The 17,932-nt window shown below is 48.1% G+C and overlaps 2 protein-coding genes across 2 annotated transcripts; both read right to left on the reverse strand.

Annotated features, from left to right (window-relative positions):
* Positions 1-464: 464 nt before the first annotated feature.
* LOC135816860 (beta-parvin-like) lies at positions 465-1,484 on the reverse strand. The gene has a single exon (XM_065329961.1). The coding sequence runs from the start codon at positions 1,482-1,484 to the stop codon at positions 465-467; it is 1,020 nt and encodes a 339-aa protein (XP_065186033.1).
* Positions 1,485-6,330: 4,846 nt separating this feature from the next.
* On the reverse strand, positions 6,331-12,040 carry LOC135816648 (uncharacterized). The gene is made up of 4 exons (XM_065329806.1): positions 11,452-12,040; positions 11,017-11,255; positions 9,356-9,809; positions 6,331-7,006 (listed from the first exon to the last, which is right to left on the reverse strand). Exons 1-4 carry the CDS (start codon positions 11,670-11,672, stop codon positions 6,844-6,846), a joined length of 1,077 nt encoding a protein of 358 aa, XP_065185878.1. The 5' UTR covers positions 11,673-12,040; the 3' UTR covers positions 6,331-6,843.
* Positions 12,041-17,932: the final 5,892 nt, after the last annotated feature.

Consider the following 17,932-nt stretch of genomic DNA (forward strand, 5'->3'; position numbering starts at 1 on the left):
CGGCGTGAGTCAAGTCTGCGTCCTGCGCCTCTTCCCATCCCAGGATTCCCCGATCTGGGGCTGCACGGCGCCCGGCCCATACTTTACTCATACGATCATTACAACTTCATTGAGCTGCCCACACCGGTACATACCCAGTGTTTCAAGTAGCCGCCTGAGAAGCTTCACGCCGTGCTGTGATGAGGCGGCGCTATATAGATTGCCGCAGTATCATCTCCAGTGCGATGAGTAGCACAGAGCAAGCGCGGCACGCTGATGCAAACTTCCTGCGAGTAGCAATGTACCGGTAAGTACCGGTAAGTATTTTACTACTCCTGGTTTGCATGCCACTGCCACAATTGACTGCTTTGGTGAGGTTCCTGCACCGGTGATGATACGGCTGGCATCACATGCACAATCTTGCCAGTCGTGACTAGAATATCTCAAGTGCATGTGCAACAACAGCACTCAACCCAGAACCATGATCAGACATAGAATGTCTTGATAGCGTAGAGCAGCTGCACGATGGCCCTCTCCTCATTGTCGGCGATGTCCTCCGGCGTGCAGATCGTGCGCACGTGCTCCAGCTGCGGCGAGCCAGACTCCTGGAGCAGTGTCAGGGCCATGTCGGCATTGTGTAATGATTCACCGTGGCTGAACGGCACCGCGAAGAAGCTGTCAAGGCGCACGAAGAACGACCCCAGCATGCCGGCAAGCAGTATGAACAGCACACCACTGGCAAAGTCGCCGATGGACTCCGCCGGCTTCGTGATCACGCCGAGGTGATTGTTGACGAACTCGAGCAGCGAGTCCACCAGCACGTGCCGCTGCCCACTCTGGTAGAGGCAGCGCACGCACGTTACCGCGTTCTGCAGCTCCAAAATCTCGTTCTGGTTGTGCCAGAAGATGTCGACTTCGGCGGTAAGGCGCACGGATAGCGGGACTGTCACCATTGTATTCATGTGACGCGTTGCCCGCACAAAGTCCAGCGTGATGTTGACGGGCAGCTTTGGGTAGCCGCCACTGCGATGGTACAGCGCCAGCTGCGTAGCCACCTGCAGCAGTGCTAGCGGGTTGCGGTCCAGCAACTCCTCCAGCAGCGAACTGTGCACGCCCAGCTCATAGTCCGCCGCCGACGTGTCGTCGCACTCCTCGTGTCCCCACTGCCCGCACACGGCGCCCAGCTGCTCCACGCCTAAATCGTGCTCGATCTCGCGCAGTACTGCTTCCCATTTCTCGCGTACCGCCGAGCCGCTGACGGAAATGTGGATGTTGGGTCCGATACCCAGCTGAACGCCTCTCAGAATTTCCAACAGCTCTACAAGCACGCTTCCATCCCAGAGATCGGCAAAGAACGACCTGACCACGATGGAGCGCTTTCGGACGGTATCGTTGATCCAGTCCAGGAGGCTTTCGGTCAACTTGCTCAGTTGCTCTTGATTGTTTTCGCTGGAAGCGAGCACCAAATGGGATTTGAAATCGCACCTCCAAGTACGTTTCGCCATGTCCATGACTTCCACTCGCTTTTCGGCCACTCCAGCTTCCGCACGCAGAGACAGAGTGCTCCAACTGGGCTCTCGTTGACCGAGTACAGTAGGTTTTGCAATCTTGGAAACACTTTGTTGTGCGATGACTTCAACACAAACTCCGAGGGCAGCAAGGGACAGGACGGGAATGCAGCAGTTCGGCAACTGACGATGCAGAGACCGGGCGGCTGATGTTGTGATGGACAAAACGTCCGCTTCGCTGAGGTCACCATAATTTTTACTTTACTCACTGCGGTCCGACTCTCTCTCGGACTCGTGTGAGGATCTGTATCGCTGTAGTTGTGTTACCTCAGTCGATATCACGTGTGCATGGCTTGATCAGCGTATTCATTGCTCAATGATCAGTTTCTGATGCATAATAAGTATGCGTAGCTACCGTACCGCGTAGACTGCCGGCGGTAACGCGGTAGCTAGAGCCGAGTCGAGTGCGAGATGCGGTCCGACGTGTAAATCCGAAGCAGGAATGCTAGTAGAAGTAGAACCGAGAGCTCTGGACCAACGACGTTACTAGTATTAGTAATATTGTGGTCAAGTGAGGTCATGCGTTTCTACTGCTTCACTTTCAACCTTCAAAGTCACCATGTTCACTGTAAGTAGCGAGGAAACCTCGTAGTTTTGAGACCAGACTGATGTCTGCGATGAGTGACGGCGCTGCAGTGTCACCACTGGCTTGGACGAGAGCTCGGACCTAACAGCAAAGAGCGATCCAACTGCCGATGACTGCCGCCGGTGAACCATGATGAACTATTCTGTATTCATGTAGCATGCTGCAGCTAAAAAAAGACAAGTCTACAATGTACGTCTCTGCTACGGAGCACTCGATGACCCATATTCAGTCTCTACGTGAAGAAGTCTAGTCTACACCAGTGGTCTTGCAATGACTGTACTGTTATGTAGGACCGGTTTGATAACTGCACTCGAACAGTACAGCAGGGCCACCAGGTCCACCGGTCCTGACGCGGCTGGCCTGTTGCTAATGTCATCAAATGAGAAAATTTAATGGTCACTTCCAAAACGTGTAGATCCACCAGTGCAGTACTCAATATGGACGTACATGTACGTAAACTGCAGCTGAGGCAAGGCAAGTCTCCGCTACGCATACGTATCGGAACACTCACTGACTCAAGTCTCTAGCTAGTAGTGTACATCACTTATCACTGCGACATCTGTGCAATGACTGTACGTACTGTTGGAGTGTTGCCCGTGTCATTGCATGGACCGGTTTGATACCTGCACTCCTACTCCTAATCCGAAGGCCCAGGTCCACCGGTCCTGGCGCTGGCCTGTTGCTAATGCAGTAATGGTCACTTCCAAAACGTGTACAGCTGTACCAGTAGACCTACGTACCTCAGGTCACAATAATTACAATGTCCATGCAAGCAGATCTACATGGCATGTGTTATTATTCAACTTCTATTGTATTTTGAGTCTTTTTGACGTAAAAAAGTGGTTGCAATTGGCTACTTCGTCCTTAACCCTTTGATATAGTTTGATATAGTCGCTTCTCTGGGCCTGAGTTCATCACGACGTGACAGGAGTTCATCACGACGTGACGTAGTTCGGTGGATAACGCCAGCCACGATCGGCGAGTTTGTTTCTCACGGTTCACTACACACCGATAATGACACCGGCAACATCGACGATCAGGAATCTTAGGAATATGGGAGCGTAGACGGTTGTCTACACAAGGAAATGGTTTGGCACGGAACAAGGCCATGCCACAATGATATTGTTGTCAGATGATTCACCACGTATCCCCCCCCCCCCCCCAATAATCCAGGACGATAGCAGTATATGCAGATGAAAATGAAAAAGAAAGGCCGAAAAGTTCTACATCATTTATCACGGTAGATGTTAGGCTCCGGCGGATTATGCTCGCGAAATCATGGAATTATGCTTTCATGAATTCTCGCATTATGCTCGTAAAATCCTCATATTATGCTTTGGCACCCGGGGATATAATTATATTCACTTTGTTGTACTTAAAACCAACGCATATGGCCGATTGGTTTGCAGGCCTGCCTGCGAATCATGAGGTCCCGAGTTCAAGACCCGCGCTGGTAGCAGGGAGCGTGTAAAAAGACTTTTTACGCGTGCTGAACTGCGCCGACACCCACGGTCAACTGGGTACTCACAGCTCGGAGTGAGAATAACAAGGATTCAGTTTACAGGGTTATGGGCCGTTACACGCCCGATTGGTTGAGAGACTAACCTCCTCTCCCCTGACTCACTTGTGAGGTCTGCATTCGCCACTAAGGTTAATAGGCATAGTGGTGGCCTGCGGATGCGAAGGCTAGTTTGTGTGTTTCTGAACATTCAAGCGATGCCGATTGCCGACGCGGATCCCGCGAATATTATTATTATTATTATTATTATTTGTAAGAAAGGGTTTGCTCCCCACACCGGAGCTCACGCTATTCCGCCGACTTTACTTGACACTTGACTGACTCACGACTGCCATCCAGAGCACACGAGAAGTCCATCGAACCTTCGACTCGGCAAACCTGCAAGAAAGCACCACTCCCTGCTCAATACACAGTGTTTCGGGGAATTCACCCCTCATCAGTTGAGCTTGAGTAGGCTGAGGAAGATTGTGCCTGAAGAGCACCACTTATATAGTGCTCTCCAGGCACAAACATCACCAGGGATACAAACTTACAGAGACGCTCCGTTTCCAGCGCGACAAACACCTCGCGAACACCAGATAGCAGCGTGAGTCAGTGTCGCTCCTGGACGGTGAGACAGACGTCATTATTATTGTTGTACTTATGGAGCCTCAAAGTTCGGAAAATTGTGCGTTTTTCGTACTTGCAACTACTAGATGTCCGACACTCACAAACAGTTACATGACTGTTCATGTATCAGCAAGATACTGGCGAGTAGGCATGGGCGGGTAATGCTAGCATTATGGCTGGCATTATAGTCCCTTTTTTCCAGGTGGCATAATGCTGGCATTATAACACCATTTCGCATGCAAAATTGGCATTACAAGCATAATTGCCGGTCGACAACGGTGTCATGCATGAAGCTTGCCAGGTCCAGTTCCGAATATCGTGCATCTGAACCCGTCCGGCTTCGTCCGGAGACTTGACGTTGCAAACCAACCTTCTCAGTGGATTGTCAGTGGAAGCTTCCTCACTGCTGTTTATGTTTTTTCTTCTTCTACGCTTTGGCCCTTGATCCAAGACGGCCTTCTTAATCTCTGAAAGCAATTCGGATGGACACACCCGTTCCCATACTGGCATAGCGCTGCACATCCGAACCAGCTCCGTATTATTACTAGTACAGCGTTGCGGCACTTGGCCATCGTCAGGTAATAAAATGAATACAGTGGAAGCCACACAGGAGCAGTATACCTACGCAGAGTGTAGCGCCAATAAAGGATGCGAGTTATGTCACTTCTATGCAGAGGGGGGAGAGAAGGTGCAACTGTGCATATCACGGAGAAGAAGCAACAGAAGGTAGCGCGCCATTGTGCTCTGTGAAGTGAGGGTGCATGCCAAATAATATGGTGTTAATTCTAGCACATCACAGGAGTGGAACACTGAAGCCCATGCGCCAAGGCACTATGAGGTTAATCACAGAATGTGCGAGAAAATCCGACACCCGCATTCATGATGACTATAATCAACTTGACTGTGCAAACACTGCACTGAGTCTCGCCGAGACCGCGTCTCGTACGCATACATAGAGCTGGTTACCTGATGCATAATGGGATTATTGTTAAAACAAGTTAGTTGTGATACTAACTCACCAGGAGTTGCACACTGGAGTTGGGAGTTTTGACCGACTCTTGCCAGTCTTGGTCCTGCATGTAGTGCTACAGTGCTGGCAACTGAAATCCGACCCCCTTGCCGGCGCGGCGCGCCGGCAAGGGGGTCGGATTTCAGTTGCCAGCACTATACATGAAGAGTGATAGGGTTCAAGTAATAGTTACCCTTGGATTGGAGTGCACCGCCATACCCAGACATACCTCGCAGTGAGCTTAAACTGGGCATTCCCCAGGCTCTGCTGGCTCCCCTGGGGTGGCATTTACAGTCTCTGCTTACTCAGTGGGGTGGCACTCACACTTCACAGTCTCTGCTGGCTGGGGTGGCATTCCCCAGTCTCTCTGCTTGCTGGTGCCATTCACAGTCTCTGCTGGCTGTGACATTCACAAGCTCAACTGGTCTCTGCTGGCGTGCATGGGGTCTATGTGTTAGATTAAAAATACACTTTGTCTTTATACTAGCACTATGTATCCAGCAGGGTGCAAACGCTTATATATATTGCCCTTACTTGACTACTGTGATACTGCTTGGTCTGGCATAACTACTACTGTATTGAACAAGCTAGAAACCCATAACCGCATGCTCCTTAAAATCTTATTTAGCAAAGATCGTCGCTTTCCCTCCGCTAGCCTTTACGAAATTGCCAAGATCAGTCCTCTTTCCACTCGACATAAGTACCACCTCTGTGTTCTCATACAAAAAATATTACTAAAATAAAATACCCTTGCATATGCAGGCGTATAATTGGTTCTCCGAAACACGGAATACCCGGAACTCATTCAGTCTCCCACGCGCTGCCTCCACCCTATTCACTAGATCCCCGATCTTTGCTGGCTACGTGCTTTGGGCAACATTACCAACGCAGGCCAAGACCAGCACGTCGATGGATAATTTTGTTGCTAAAATCTCTGCTCAATTATAGGTTTCATGTATTTGCATGACATCCTGCTGGTTTGTCTCCTCCTTTGCCTTCTTTGCCTTTTATTTGTATTCTTTTATCTGTTTTACTGCTGTGGTTGGCTTTCACCCGTGTCTCAGTTTTACTGGCCGTCATCATGATGTGCCATGAGATAATGATATAAATACAAAATACAAAATGGTGCTGAAGAACCTCGTATGAAGCATGGCCAGAGGTATGTGACAGTACCTAAGGTCAGAACTGCTCAAACAATTATACTGGTAATAATCCCATCTGGAGAGACGGGGGAGGGGAGAGAGAGAGAGAGAGAGAGAGAGAGAGAGAGAGAGAGAGAGAGTGTGTGTCTCTGACCCCTAACTGTTGGTTCGTGCTAGGACAGATGGCGGCAGAGCCGAAATGGGGAGAACACTGACATAATCCACTTTCATATTTTCATCGAGCGTGATGAGTCCCAGATCACCGGATGGAATGTACTCTGGGTCGTCCGGGACATCACCGGCAACAATGAGCGGTTTGATTGGCTGCGGCGAGCCATCTTTGCTTACAGCATCGGAATGCGCCGGGTTGAACCATACGGACGTTATGTTTCCCACAATTGCAACCCTGAGCAGGTTTCAGCCGTTCAGGATCAGCCCGTTCTCTCTCTTGGACAAGTCATACGTGCCGAGCAGCGGGCTGTGGTTTGGAGTCCAGTGGTTTGGAGTCCAGTATTGCTTACCGCGGCTTCGGTAAGCGATACTGGCGTGCCGTCGGGAAATAGATGAGCGTCCCACGGAATAGCCGGCTCTGGGCTGCAGTGCAAAGTCAGAAAGGGAGTAGAGCAGGTCAAACCATGATCAGAACAAAGCTCCATAGTCCATAGTCAGGTCAACTTCGTAGCAAGGCAGAACAGTTGATAATAAGTACATCGAATAGGTTCAGCCCGGATCCAACTGAGGTTGTTCCTGGCTACAGTCAGACCTCGCTTAGCCGCCGCACACATTCGTTTTCCACAAAATATCCGAATAGGCGAGGGAAGCGGATAATCGAACACACATGCTGTATGTATGCATGGAAAATGCTGTAAATCGGTAACCAACGATTTTCTTCCGGATGACGAGAGATCCGGATAAAAGAGGACCGGGTAAGCGAGGTCCGACTGTATCTCGATTTAGCATGCTTAGTTTCAGTTTACAGTAGCAAAACTTTGCTTTACAATGGGTAAAATACTGTTTTGCCGTAGTATACACTTTGGGAACACTTTTCTGTGACAAAACTAGAGGAATTCCCTGGTCCCTGGACATGCTATGAACTACAGTTGAACATCGATTATCCGAAATAATCAGACCATTCGAATTTCCGGGACGGGTTTTCGAACCACACGTGACTCAGGCTGCGCATTTTTGTATGGGAGCATGCACAAAAAGTTAGTTGCTGCAGTGTGCACTCGCTTCCTGTACCACTGCGTACAGGCTGTAAAGTCAGAAACTTACAAAAACTAACATGAAAACGACTGTTGTAGTGGGTACTGTGATATACCGAACACAGGTATCAGCCTGTGGTGAGATTTTCCTTATCCGGAACACTTTCATTACCCGAACACCTTCCCAGGGCTCGCTGCCCAGAGGTGGTCGGATAATCGATGTTCAACAGTTACGGCAGTCAGTCTGCAGACTATTCATTCCTGCATAAACATGTGGGCCCAAAACATTTGGGAGGTGAATTTCGAAAGGTCCGAAGACAAAATTGAGATTCATCTGCAGGATTTAACCCAGGGATTTTTGTACAAGTTTACTTCCATTTTTCATATACGCTCTGTACAATGTATTAATGTGGCAGCAGCAAACATACCACATGAACGTATTCACAAAACTTAGGTTCACATGACCCGCGAGTAGGGACCGGCGGATTCTGCTCGAAAAGGTGGCAGATTCTGCTCGAAAAGCAGTGAAATTGGCAGAACCATACAAACCTTATGACGGGCAATTCCTCCAGTTCTGCTCCATTTCTTTATCCACATACCAAACATGCATGAAACGTACCAGAAAAAGCACCGCATTCTGCCAATTTTTTGCCGGCATAATCCGCCGGTGCCTACCCGGGAGGGTTCTGAATAGTGGATACGCAAAGTGCAGCTTTCAAAAAAAAGGTGACTATGGATGTCAGAAAATATAATTTATTCCCGTAGCTATGCAGAAGACGTTACTTCAGTAACGTCTGGCGCTAGCCAGGGTCCACACAGCTTTAATTTGGTGTTTGTTTGTGTGTTTGTTTGTGTCACGCCTGGCGCTATCCGTATCTGACGGCAAAAAAGCATAGGATGTTATAAATTTTTCAATTCTCCTTTTCCTTTTTTTAGGCATATCCTGGGATTCGAACCCGCACTATCGCCCTGCATGCATTCCCCCATACACTTCGCATTCATACCCATTCTTCCAAGTTGCCTCACGTTATTATCTTGCGTTTGAAAGCCCTATTTGAATATTGCGGGCAGATGTATGTGGCCAGCTGTGTTTGATGGTACGGTACGGTACGGGAGACGGTGTCGTATTATCCTCAATCGTACCTGTCCCGTACCTATCCCCTACCGTACCGTGCCATCAAAGACGGCTGGCCACAATGCATATTCAAATAGGGCTTTCAAATGCAAGATCACAATGTGAAACAACTTGGAAGAATTAGTATGTATGTGAAGTGTATCGGGGGATGCATGCAGGGCGCGCGATAGTGCGGGTTCGAATCCCAGGTTATGTCTTAAAAAAAGGATTTTTTTAAAGAATTTATAACATCCCTATGCTTTTTTTTGTCTAGGTCATCAAGGCAAAAAAGCATAGCGTAGGGCCCTGAGCTTCCAAGCTCTCTCGTTTAATTTTGGTTGTTCCTACTTGCCATGTTACTCTGAACACCACAACCAAAATCAGGTTCCCATTCTTGTCAACGCATACAATAAATGTTCAGTAAAACCTGTGGCTAACGACCACCCACACAAAAGCGGTCTTTACTGGCACGTGGTCCTTAGTTAGAGGTTTGCGCCGCACAACCATACATGAATGTGAGACCATCTGTACCTGGCGGAGTGGTCTGCAGTACCAGGCTGGCCGCTAGTCTTTAGTTACAGGTTTTACTGTATTCCCAGTGATATTTTAGTGTTGCCCGCTCACCTGCCATCTTTAGTGTTCCAGTGCCAACGTGTATTACTGTTGCCAACCATCAGCTCCCAGCTTATCATTGCTCCCGGTACAAACGTCACATTGTGCCCGGCCACTGAGCACGGCTCCTTGCCCGCAAGCCAGTTGGCATGCAGCTGCCTGAGTGCTTGCAGCCATGTGACCACCATCAGTGTTGATCCACTGTCGCTGGGATAGCCCTGGTACCACCGAGAACCAGCCTCGGTCACTACAGCACCCTTGTCGGGATTGGAGTACACCGCACTGGTCCAGCCGGTAAAGTCTGATGAGTAGTGGTGTGTATCGACAATGTCCGTGTCGTTGTTGTCATCCCAGCAGCTGAGTACAGGCTGTGACAAATTGCTCTCCTTCAGCCAGGTGTATGCCGCTTGTCGCAGTGCGATCGAGTAGCCCTTGGGAGCAAGTGTGGTGTGAGGTTCGTTGTATACTGAAACAAATCACCAAGACAACACCACATCAATAGTTTTGAATACCATGCCAAACAACACAGAAAGTCATGTCCAAAGTCTTGTAATCGATATTTTTCTTGAGAAGGAACTACATGTGGGGGTGGGGGGGGGGGGATACGACTGTATGAGCCTGTACAAGGTACGACCCATTAGATAAACCTTGTTTTGTTGAAACATGTTGCTGGTTGACAGCATGTAACAAGGTGGAGGACACCGTGTTCGGAAACAGTGACCTTTCTACAACCATCCACGGTTGATAGAGCCCTGGTCAGTTGCCACCATCTGAACCGTATGGGTGTTAGACCCGGTTCTGACCCTCTTTATTCTAGGGAGTCATCTTAGTTTTCTTGTTGTTGTACCGTCAGTCGTGTATTCGTTGTTCGCTCCTGGATGTCTTCTTGATACTCAGTCCTCATAGAATGTGTAGCTTACTGGCTTCTGTTGTGAATTGTTCTTCTTCCGTTTCTTTTTATATTCGTTTTCCAACTTTTGCCCATGGCGTTCCTCTCTCAGCTCGCCAGCTGGCAACAGTTACTGTCACCTCCATGACACTGTCGTGTGACCGGGGCTCGACCAACCGTGAATTTGTATTGTATTGTATTTTATTATTTTACTTGGGCATTCCCAACAGACCCTAAGGTCTTCTTACAGGGTGCCCAAGATGTGTGAATGATTGTAGAAAGGTCACTGTTTCTGAACACGGTGGTCTCCGCCTTGTTACATGCAGTCAACCAACAACAATGTACGATTTTTTCTCCTCCCCTCCCCATTACTACAGTTGAACATCGATGATCCGACCACCTCTGGGCAGACAACTGTCAGGCGGTGTTCAGATAAGGCAAATGTTCCGGATAAGAAAAAACTGTCACTCACACACTTTCAGTGGTTATTACTAGCCGCACGACCTTTTTACTTTTCAAAATTTTCGTATTTTTTGAATGGCTCACTACATGCACAGTGCATACTCTACGGCACGTGCGCCCAAAAACACTGTTACGGATAATCGAATGGTCGGATAGTCGATGTGCGGATAATCGATGTTCAACTGTATTATTATTAAATTTGTCATGTCCCTCACATGTATAAAAGGAGGCGCTATCGCCTGTTTGTGTTGCGACTTTAAATAAAATTCAACAACAACAAGATACTACCCGCACAGGCAGTGCCCACCCAATATGCACTTACTTTCCCACCACAGCACTCTCTTGTCATCTTTGAACTTGCTAGCAACATTGCTGACGTATGGCTTGTATCTCGCCACTGTTGTGCGATCCTTAGCTTGTGGAGAGGTCTTCCAACAGCCGTTGTGACGGCCTTTCACTGGCTGACATGGGCTGGACAGATTTGCTCCTGACGTGGACCAGCAGTCGTCAAAGAAAACAAAACCCACGCCAATGTTGTTTGAATCTGCAACCAGGAGAAACCTGGCAGTTGGGAAAGAGTGCAATATAGTGAAGAAAGATGGAAAATGAGAGGTATGGCGGAAATAGAGGTGGAGAGGAGAGAAGAAATTATGTAGATGGATAGAGAGTCACAGAGAGAGGGGGGGGGGGGGGGAAGCTCTGCATCCACGGTTAGTTACAAATAGGAAGATGTTGCTAATCCTTGATCGACACTCACCTGCTGATGGCCTCGATCAGTGTTTTACCGTTATCACCTTCATACACCATACTGTGCAGGAACATACGCAGTGCAGTGAAACCAAACTGCTGACGTGCCCAGCTCAGCTCTCTCTTCACCTCGTCTTCGTGATGAGAATAGTTCCACCACCACAATGAGTTGCTAGCCGATGAAGGAGTGTACGTAGATCTACGAGGCACCAATCCATTCGCTCGTATCATGTTTAGGTCCCGCTTCTGCTCCGCTTCCAGACACGCTAATCGTAGAGATGACTAAAGCGCAGAGTGAAAATTGCACGCCTACTCGAAAGGTGGTTAGGAGACTCATCACGATGTATCCCGTACGCAGAGGGTGGAAATGTGGAAACCAGATGGCCAAATCAAGCTTTCGCGAGGGATTACAAATACATCTTCCGGGGTGAATTTTGGACTCCTGATCCAAAATTCTTCTAGCTTTCCCCTCACCTTCGACCTACTTCAAAAATCCAAGCCAAGGTTTGTTTCTGCAGTCGGATCACAGTGCAGTGACTGGTCTCTACTCGGAACTGTCGGCAAGGTGAGCGAGGCACAATACAAAGAACGACCATTCATTCTAGAAATGTTTTTTTTATTCCCTGGCCGATAGGCATACCATGGTGTGACCATGGTGACTGTGCTGCGCATTCTGTGGGTTGGCGTTTTGGTCTTCCAGATCACGAAACCGGGCCAGCACTACTTTTTACAGGTAGTCAGAACAAGAGCTAGCATAATCATACTACATGTGGACCTACATGTACATGTACATGTAGTAGTATTCATACATGTCATGTCATGTACTGTATAAGTACAAATTTTCCTTCACGAAATCTTTCGTTATAATTATCACTCCACCAGTATACCAGTACTGCAGTGCCAGTACCAGTGCCCTTGTATTTTCCTGGGTTTTTTTCTAGGGCTCAAACGGTTAGTCCGGTTGCAGACCGGTTACGAAGAATTAACGGTTACGCAGTAACTTTTCAGTCAATTATTTGTCAAGTATCAGGTCGTTGCAAAGTATGAACTTTCGCAGGCTGTCGCACGCGTAGGCGATTTCTGGGCTGTCAACTAGGTCATAATCATTCTGGTCTCTTGGTGTGAGAGTATGTATGAATGAGCATGCAAGAGAATGTACATGTGTGCGTTTTACTGAATAGGGTACATTTTTTGAATGAGTATAGTCAAATGTACGGTTAAAAAAGAGTCCGCAGGATTGCCGTGGCTTATAGGTTATAACCGTTAAACCGACCGTTAGCTTAGCAGTTAACCGTTGGGGCTAAAACCGTGACCGTTTGAGCCCTAGTTTTTCTTCTTTCTTTTCTTTTTTTTTGCGTTTCTTTTCACACATACAATTATTTTCATTTTTTGGTGTTGTGTTCTAATCATTCGCCATGCCACGTGTCAATTGTATTCTGTTTGCCCGTAAACCAGCACTGCAGCAGGCTTGTTACGTACTAAATTAATTTCGTTTTTGGTTGAGGTCTGTCACCCCGAACGTTCAGAAAAAAAACTTTAGTTTGATACAAACTTTAGTTATTTCGTGCCCCCTAAGTTCCCTAACGAATATAGCGAAAGTAAATTTGTACTTAGACAGTAGTCATGCACTAGTCGACTGTACATGTCATCCATGTGTGCGTTCATAAAAAAATAATTATTATCAAAATGTTGCTGCTCTGTTTGCAAGTAAAAGAGACTTTTTAATCAGCCAATAAAGCCAGACACGTCCTTCTTTTCTCGTTGCATTCGATACACAAGTCATGTACATGTACATGTACATGCAAAAATGCTGTTAGGGATAACACTTCATGACACAGACTTGAAGTTGAACCCTACATCATCACCAAAGCAAGTGGTCTCTTTGCTGCAATTTGCCTGCAAATACTACAATCTCACCCAAGTTTTCGCCCAGGAGCCACACTCATCAGCCCTGATGATGGCTCCCCCATCAGGCATCACTACCGAAGCACAGTGTGACAGTGAAACAAGGCCAAGTAGGGTCCGGCGGATTCTGCCGGCAGAAAAATTGGCAGAATTTGGTACTTTTTCTGGTAAGTTTCATGCATGTTTGGTATGTGGATAAAAAAATGGAGCAGAATTCGAGGAATTGCCCGCCATAAGGTTTGTATGGTTCTGCCAATTTCACTGCTTTTCGAGCAGAATCTGCCACCTTTTCGAGCAGAATCCGCCGGTCCCTAAGGCCAAGCCAGACAAGTAGTAGTGAATGGAGAATTCAGCAATAGGGAAAGTCTCTCCCACACGTCGTTCAAGAAACTAGGTGCGGAGCACAGCTGACACATGTATGAATGAAGCATGTAAAAGTAGAGTGGAAGAGAAAGCATAGAATGATCAACCAACAACAAAATAATACCACACGACGTCAGAACTCAAAACAATCCAAAATCAGACAGAATCAGATACTCAGCGTCACCCTTACTGGACATTCACCTGGTATGAGCAGTGAGAAGTTCCAGGCAGGACGGATCACAGTAGTGCATGTAACATCAGCTGTACAATTGCCCGACGACATGCCTCGTGTCACTTTGCCTTCCAACAGAATCACACAAATCCTAGCAGTAGTACACTGATGAAAACTGGTGCGAAAATATCCTCCCCGGAGAGATATACAAGTAGGTACATGGAGGAATGTTTTCCTTTAGGCAGCCGGGAGGGCTCAACACACTACCATGGAGAACTATTACCCACAAAGGGCACAAAAAGAGATTTACAGAGTTTTGGGGATTCGGCCTATATAAAGCAAGTAAGCAAGTAGGTACATGAACATGGACAAACAAGAGGTGGAGGGATGGGGGGGGGGGGTACTACCCTATACGTGTACCTGTTAGTGTACTGAAGAGCCGCACTCTTTGATGTATTACATAACAGGTCAAATCGCTAGGAAAATACACACATCTAAGAAGTCAAGACACTACTACCTGACAATATTAAACCCAAGGCAATCTGAAGTGTGGACCAAGCGTCCTCTACACCAAAGTGATTGCATCGCCACCGTCACAGAGTGACACAATCCAGTACAGGTTACCTGTGACGTTCCGGATGGTTTCCGTAACGCCCGTTCTCTCGTGTCCAAGCGTCCTCTACTAGTACACCAGAGTGATTCCATCACCGTTGTTGTGGAGTGACACAATCCAGTACAGGTTACCTGTGACGTTCGGGATGGTTTCTGTGGCGCCCGTTCTCTCGTGTCTACCAGTAAGAGTGTGACGATCGTGATCAACTGTTAGAAGAATGATGTCACCAGTTTGCCACGGTTGACCAAGGGCTGTGCCGGTGTGGTATTTACCAGCACTATGGCCGAACCAACCAAAACACTGTGCCTTGTCCTGTTGGTATAGTTCAAGCTGTGGATTACTGGACGAACAGGCAGAGAGGAAGATGTAACCTTTGGAGATCTTGTCAATCCTCACCTTCAGTGTACTGCTACCAGTATCAGTGACCATAGGTGTGGTACATGCTGATCTATAACCATCACTGGTCATTTTCAGTGTGCGACCATCATTGGTGATATCCAACTGACTGCCACAGCGATTTCCATCAAACCTCGGGGTTGCCGACACCACCAGCTTCTGTGGACTACCCTTCAGATGGACACAACCAATCTTGGCTAAGATGTTGTAGTGGCCAGTTTGCAATGGAGTATGTCGGGCCTGTATTTGTCCGGTAGCAGGGGTAAGTTGTGTGCACATGGTGGTTGTGTCCTCATCGAGATCGGATATTGATATCTCCAGTCCAATGTTTTCCAGTTGCTCTTGCTCCACGATACTTGGGACAGCACTGTCTGGTAGCACTATAGAGATCTTCAAATGATCGTTAAGAAGGGCATTGTCAGGACTCTTCAGTGTGCCATCAGCAACATCCAGCACTGCTCCTGTTTTGCTGATGTCCTTGAGTAGGGATGTGGTGTCCGTCGTGCCAAACACAATACCACTGGTGACACATGGCTCTTTCTCGTCCTCCGCAGTTTTCATGGTTTTCACGATAGACGCATCCACCCAGGACCACACACGGAGAAGCTCAACATCGTCCTCAAACGACTGCAGAATGCTGGCAGCACTCTCTCCTTTCGACACACACTCCTGAAGTTGGTGTAGTTGCTTCTCCAGAGGTTCCAGTTTCTGCAACCTCAGCTGATCCAGCTCGGATAGAAGAGAGGCCTCTCGCTTCTTCACAGCCTCCATCAGTGGCTTGAAGAAGTTGGATACCTTCTCTGAAGCATACTCGGTTTGACTGTGTACCATTCGAATGTTCTTCTCCACGGTCTCTATGGCACTGCTGACAACACCATCACATTCTGATGTACAACTGCTCAGCTTAGTGGAAAGTGTGTCACGAGTGTTTTGTGCAGCACTGGCAATATCCATCACCTTGTGTTCATCATGTCTGTGTGCTCCAGAGTGCATGCAATGTGCACACAATAGCTGATTGCACTCCAAGCAAAACTGTTTCAGCACTTCATTCGTGTGTAGAGCGCATCTGTGCTGGACCACTCTGCCACTGCTGCTGCCACTGCTTGTTGACCCTGTGGAGGATGCAGATAGCGCCTTCACTGTGTGACCTTTGCCAGATCTGGACATGGGATGGCCAGTACCGTGGTGCTCACAGAATTTGAGGCTACAGTTCTCACAACCCACTGTAGCTGGCTTTCCATTCCAGCATTCGTCACAGGTTTGAAAGACCTGATCTCGGCCTGCAGCCGCTCCAGTCATCGTATCGCTTGCTTGAACGACATTCGGTAGCGATCGTAACGGCTCTGTACCAACAGGCAATTGCGTAGCGGACAAACACCGCGGACACTTTATGCTTCCATCGAATCCCAAGCTGTTCTGCAGGCACGGCACACATAGTGAGTGCAAACACGAAACAAACTTTAGAGTGGTCGTGGACGACCCACAACCACCGCACTGCACTACGGACGACATTATTTTGCACTCCTGAAGCCAGTGAAGCTACTGAAGGAGCTCAATCTTCGGACAATCTGAATACTGTATAACTACAAATTTTCGTTCACGAAATCTTTCGTTATCACTCCACCAGCGCAGCAGGCTTGTTACGTATGTGTACAGTCAAAATCCGTTGATCCCCGAGCTGCAGAGAGTGCTCAATGTCAGAGACAGAGCTTAGTACATAGCAGACTCAGCGGAGGACGTTCAGGTTGGTTGTAACTCTGAGTTTCATGCCGCTAGGCAATCATCAGACAACTGATACTCTGGTCTACCCAACAGTATGCTTATAAACACATAGGGCCACAAGCATAAACAAATTTAGCGCTAAATCTGGTGTGAGGTATGGGGAGAAAGCTGGCGCGGGCCAAGGCGCGACAGTGGAAGTGCCAGGAGGGTGGCGGGCAACAGGCAGGTGTGAGCATGAAAGCGCGGAAAGAGGCGATGGGGAGGCAGTGTACAGCAGATGTGTGGGGGGTGCCAGGAGGGTGGCGGGCAGTGGCCCAGTGAGATCACTACAAGTAGGGAGTCGTTTGGTGACGGGCAGGCGTGAGCAGAGTGGCATCGCCAACAACAGGCCAAGGTTGTTGTTGTTGGCGATGCCACTCTGCTCACGCCTGCCCGTCACCAAACGACTCCCTACTTGTAGTGATCTCACTGGGCCACTGCCCGCCACCCTCCTGGCACCCCCCACACATCTGCTGTACACTGCCTCCCCATCGCCTCTTTCCGCGCTTTCATGCTCACACCTGCCTGTTGCCCGCCACCCTCCTGGCACTTCCACTGTCGCGCCTTGGCCCGCGCCAGCTTTCTCCCCATACCTCACACCAGATTTAGCGCTAAATTTGTTTATGCTTGTGGCCCTATGTGTTTATAAGCATACTGTTGGGTAGACCAGAGTATCAGTTGTCTGATGATTGCCTAGCGGCATGAAACTCAGAGTTACAACCAACCTGAACGTCCTCCGCTGAGTCTGCTAGTGCTATGTATGTGTACAGTCATGTACTTATCTACTAGTATACTAGTACTACAGGCAGTCAGTGCTGGCAACTGAAATCCGAGCCCCTAGTATAGCGTCTCGTACGAATCGCTAGCGCACCGCGAGGGGGTCGGATTTCAGATGCCAGCACTGTAGATCTACTAAATTTCTATTCGTGGTCTGTCTGTCACTGTCAGTGCAGTGTCACCCTGAACGTTCAGAAAGAAAGAAAAACTTTAGTTTGGTCACGTACAAACTTTATTTCGTGCCCCCTATGGCCTATACGAATAATTATAGCGGAAGTTACATACATGTACATTAATTTATTGATTAATTCCAAACGAAAATTTGTACTTATACAGTAGCCTACAAAAAAAGTCCATTCAGAAAAAGATGGACTTCTAGCTTTTGGCCATAAATGGGTCAAACTTTGAGTTTTTTTAGAATTTTTTCTGCAATCCCCTATGGAATCCTCTTCCAAGTGTGAAGTGAAAGTAGGGTGCGGTTTGACATTTTTGTGCTCCGAGGAT

Source organism: Sycon ciliatum, chromosome 5 (genome assembly GCF_964019385.1).
Source record: "Sycon ciliatum chromosome 5, ocSycCili1.1, whole genome shotgun sequence".
Lineage (NCBI taxonomy): Eukaryota > Metazoa > Porifera > Calcarea > Leucosolenida > Sycettidae > Sycon > Sycon ciliatum.

Coding starts and splice junctions, on each gene's coding strand:
- LOC135816860 (XM_065329961.1), bottom strand. CDS start 1,484: ATGGCGAAACGTACTTGGAGGTGCGATTTCAAATCCCATTTGGTGCTC.
- LOC135816648 (XM_065329806.1), bottom strand. CDS start 11,672: ATGATACGAGCGAATGGATTGGTGCCTCGTAGATCTACGTACACTCCT. Junction 9,810..11,016: donor GAGAGTGCTGTGGTGGGAAA/GTAAGTGCATAT, acceptor GATTTGTTTCAG/TATACAACGAACCTCACACC. Junction 7,007..9,355: donor TGGAACACTAAAGATGGCAG/GTGAGCGGGCAA, acceptor TTTGCACTGCAG/CCCAGAGCCGGCTATTCCGT.